General features: G+C 28.1%; 1 protein-coding gene across 1 annotated transcript; it reads left to right on the top strand.

Annotated features, from left to right (window-relative positions):
- The first annotated feature begins 2,099 nt into the window (after positions 1 to 2,099).
- LOC100208760 (replication protein A 14 kDa subunit) lies at positions 2,100 to 2,441 on the top strand. The gene has a single exon (XM_065806889.1). It carries the CDS (start codon positions 2,100 to 2,102, stop codon positions 2,439 to 2,441), a length of 342 nt encoding a protein of 113 aa, XP_065662961.1.
- The last annotated feature ends 1,228 nt before the right edge of the window (positions 2,442 to 3,669 follow it).

Raw genomic sequence — 3,669 nt, 5'->3', positions numbered from 1 at the left:
TTTTCTTTGGTTTTTTAGTAAAATCAGCGGTTTCTTTGCAGGGCGTCAAGAAAACAATTCGGCTTCAACAGGACGTCGTCTGATTGTCCGGTCCGATACAGACAGCTCTAATTGCTTTTGTATCTCGACTGATGATATCCAGGGATCCTTCTTGACGGGTCTGACGATCATAGAATCCTCTCTAGAAGTGGTGGAACGCAGTCTTCCACCTTTGTTATCTGCTGCCAACTTCCCCGTAGAACGATATTTGGAACATAGTCTTGATACGGTCCATTTTGTCACGCGATATTTATTACAAATACTTTTTTGTGACATTCCACTTACGTAATCGCCAATAATTTTCTTTCTTAGTTCCAATCCAAGACTGTCGGAAGCCATTTTTGCACTTGAAGTCATAAAAATAATAGAAATAAATAATCACGCTTCTCAAGGCTTACCGGATTACATTAACCTTGTGATGATACAATAATGCTCTGTGGAACACAACGTCTTGGTTGGATGTGGACTGTATTGATGTAATGAAAAACTTGTATTTCACTTCTTGTATTGATGTTCTTCGATAAAACGCTTTGATAAAACTCACTTCGATAAACTGTCTTGATAATACTGACTGATTGACTTCCATATACTGACTGAATTACATGTCGATTTACATGTCTCTTATATAGTAAAATGAACCTGTGTGAACCTGTTCTGGAAGATTCTAGATGCTTCTTTTCGATGCTTCTGGATGCGTCTGGATGTTCCTGAATGTTTCTGGATATTTCTGGATGCCACTGGATGCTACTGGATGCTTCCAGATACTTCTTCTGGAAGCTTCTGCATGCTTCTGGAAACTTCTGGATACTTCCTTTAATTATTAAAAAACTTCCGTGACGTTGACACGGACCAGACTTAAGAAAATGAAACAAACCAAAAAAGTTGCACTTGTTTTTTCCGCTGCAAAATGGCACTTGTCAACGAAATTCTGCCTGTGTGCTGTCACCTGTCAGCTGATTGCTCATGTCATGGCATGTTATGCCTCCAGACTCCTGAACTGTTTGCTGTGGTAGTATAGTTCGTTTCGTTTTTAAGACATGTAAAGTTAGGAACACTTTTTATCATTGTTCGATGTTGGTTGCAAATGTTTTGTACAATACTGTATATATATATATATATATATATATATATATATATATATATATATATATATATATATATATATATATATATATATATATATATATATATATATATATATATATATATATATATATATATATATATATATATATATGTATATATATATATATATATATATATATATATATATATATATATATATATATATATATATATATATATATATATATATATATATATATATATATATATATATATATATATATATATATATATATATATATATATATATATATATATATATATAGAAAATATAGAAAACATAAAAGAAAAAATGTTAGAAAAAAAAGCATGTTTCAAAATTGGAGCGTAGCGTACCCTCACATAGACACATAGTTTAACCATGATTTTAACACATAGACACATAGTTTAACCACGATTCCGCATACCGCATACCGCATTTCCCGCGAAACTAGTCTGCATTTTTATGAACGCGCGTTAAACTGTTGAAATTGAGAGTGGTAAAGTCAATTAGGTCCTTTGTACTTAGGTTGTTGTTAAGTACAGTTAGATTAATCCTATTTAATAAAAAAAAGTAATTAGTGTAATCAAATAGCTTTACATTTAAACCCTTCAAAATTTTACATTGAAGGAAAATTGACTTTTACTATTCTCATCAGTGGTGATTCTCACCAACTGATGTTATTTTTCGTATCTTGTTACATTTAAAAAATTTTTAAAAGTATATAAAATACGTTTATTTATTAATAGATTTGATTATTACGTTAGTATGTTTAAAGTTTTATGAATTTCTGATATTGAACTTATGTACATCAAATACTGTTGGGTAAAGTTATTAAATTTTACAAACCCTATAGGCTTATAATAAATAATAAAAGTAATAAAATGTAAAAATATCGTTTTATTTGAAAAAAATGTTAAAATGATATTTCCCTTTTAGATTTAAGAGGTAAAATATGGAGGCCAAACAATATGTAAATGGAGCAATGCTTGCAAGCAATATTGGTAGGTCAGTTTGTGCCATAGGTAAAGTAACTTCAATGAATCCAAATGGTATGGGTTTTCAAATAATGCTTGCAGATGGAAAAATTGTTAAGGTTCAGTTAGAAGAACAACTTGATGAACCTTTAGAAGGCTATGTTCAACTCATTGCTCGTGTAAATCGAGATACTAGCCTAACAGCCCAAAATTTAGTAAGTTTTGGTTCAGGTGAAATCGACTTGGAGATTTTTAACAAAACATTAAATACAATGACAACATATCCTGAGTTTTTTTCAAATGTTCCTGGAGTTGCATAGAGTACTGTTATTATTATAAAATTTATATATAGATATAGATATTATAGTAAGCTGTTTTTTTATTCCAATAATACTATGTTTGTTATGAATATTTAGAGTGATTTTCTATCAAATCTTTAAATATTAAGTAAATATTTTGTATAATATGAAACTTCTAAACATTCACTAATTTTAATTTTAAGGCTAGTTTACATTAACAGTTTAACTAATTTGTATGTCATAGAATCAAGATATAATGAAATTATGCATTTAGATTTGACTACTAGGTATAGGTTTTTGGTGGATTACTCAGCCTAATCAAACCCTAAGCCTAATTCTAAGGGTCAGGGTTTGGTTAGGGTATGGTTTTCATAAATATTCTTTTCGTATAAAACTTTTTTTACAGACTTACTAAATGGGTGCCTGAAATACACAACTGGCTGATTTTTAAAGGTTAAAAACCTTGGAAAAATTTTTTTTTGTTTTATTTGTAGAATTTGCTAATTTTTGTATAACTACTTTTTACATTGATTTTGTTATAAAGCAAAGACTTAAAAATTATTTAGTAATAGTTTTAGTAAAGTAATTCTATATCAAGTCACTCGATCCATTGAACCTTGTGTTTATTTTTTTTTCTTTTCTCAGTAAAAAATTTGTTTTAGTAAAAACATTGTAAATTTCACCAAAAATGATAAACAGTTTGCAAGATTTTGCAATTTTACTATTGACTTGGTATCCAACACTTGGTTTTCATGACAATATATATGTATTTTTTTAAATAAAATAAGGAATCTCGATTACAGAAATATAAAAATAATCATTTAGAATAATCAGAAAGGTTTTTGTAATGCAAGGTTCAAATAATACTCAAATAATAACTAATTTATATAATGCAACTTTGAGGTCTAATATCTCAAAAATTTATTGTATAATTTGTTTTTCTTTAACCATTTTTATTTACATATAACATTACGGCAAAAAATCTTACTGAAAAAAGTAACAGAAACACAAAGAGCTATAATAGCTATAATATTTCAAATATATACTACTTTTTCAAAAAAGTACTAAAATATATTTCCAAATGCATAAACAAATTAATCCTAATCCAAAAAGCTAATAATAAATATGTAGGATTGATGTTGATTGATTAATTTTAAAGGTTATTAGAGGGTTATCAGAAGTTATTTTGACTGTAGTTGTATTTATAGTTTACAATATTGTTGTCATTTTGCTTGTACTTGTTCTGTTT

Source organism: Hydra vulgaris, chromosome 09 (assembly GCF_038396675.1).
Source record: "Hydra vulgaris chromosome 09, alternate assembly HydraT2T_AEP".
Taxonomy (NCBI): Eukaryota; Metazoa; Cnidaria; class Hydrozoa; order Anthoathecata; family Hydridae; genus Hydra; species Hydra vulgaris.
The sequence above is the reverse complement of the archived record's forward strand: the minus strand, read 5'-3'. Positions and strand labels throughout refer to the sequence as shown.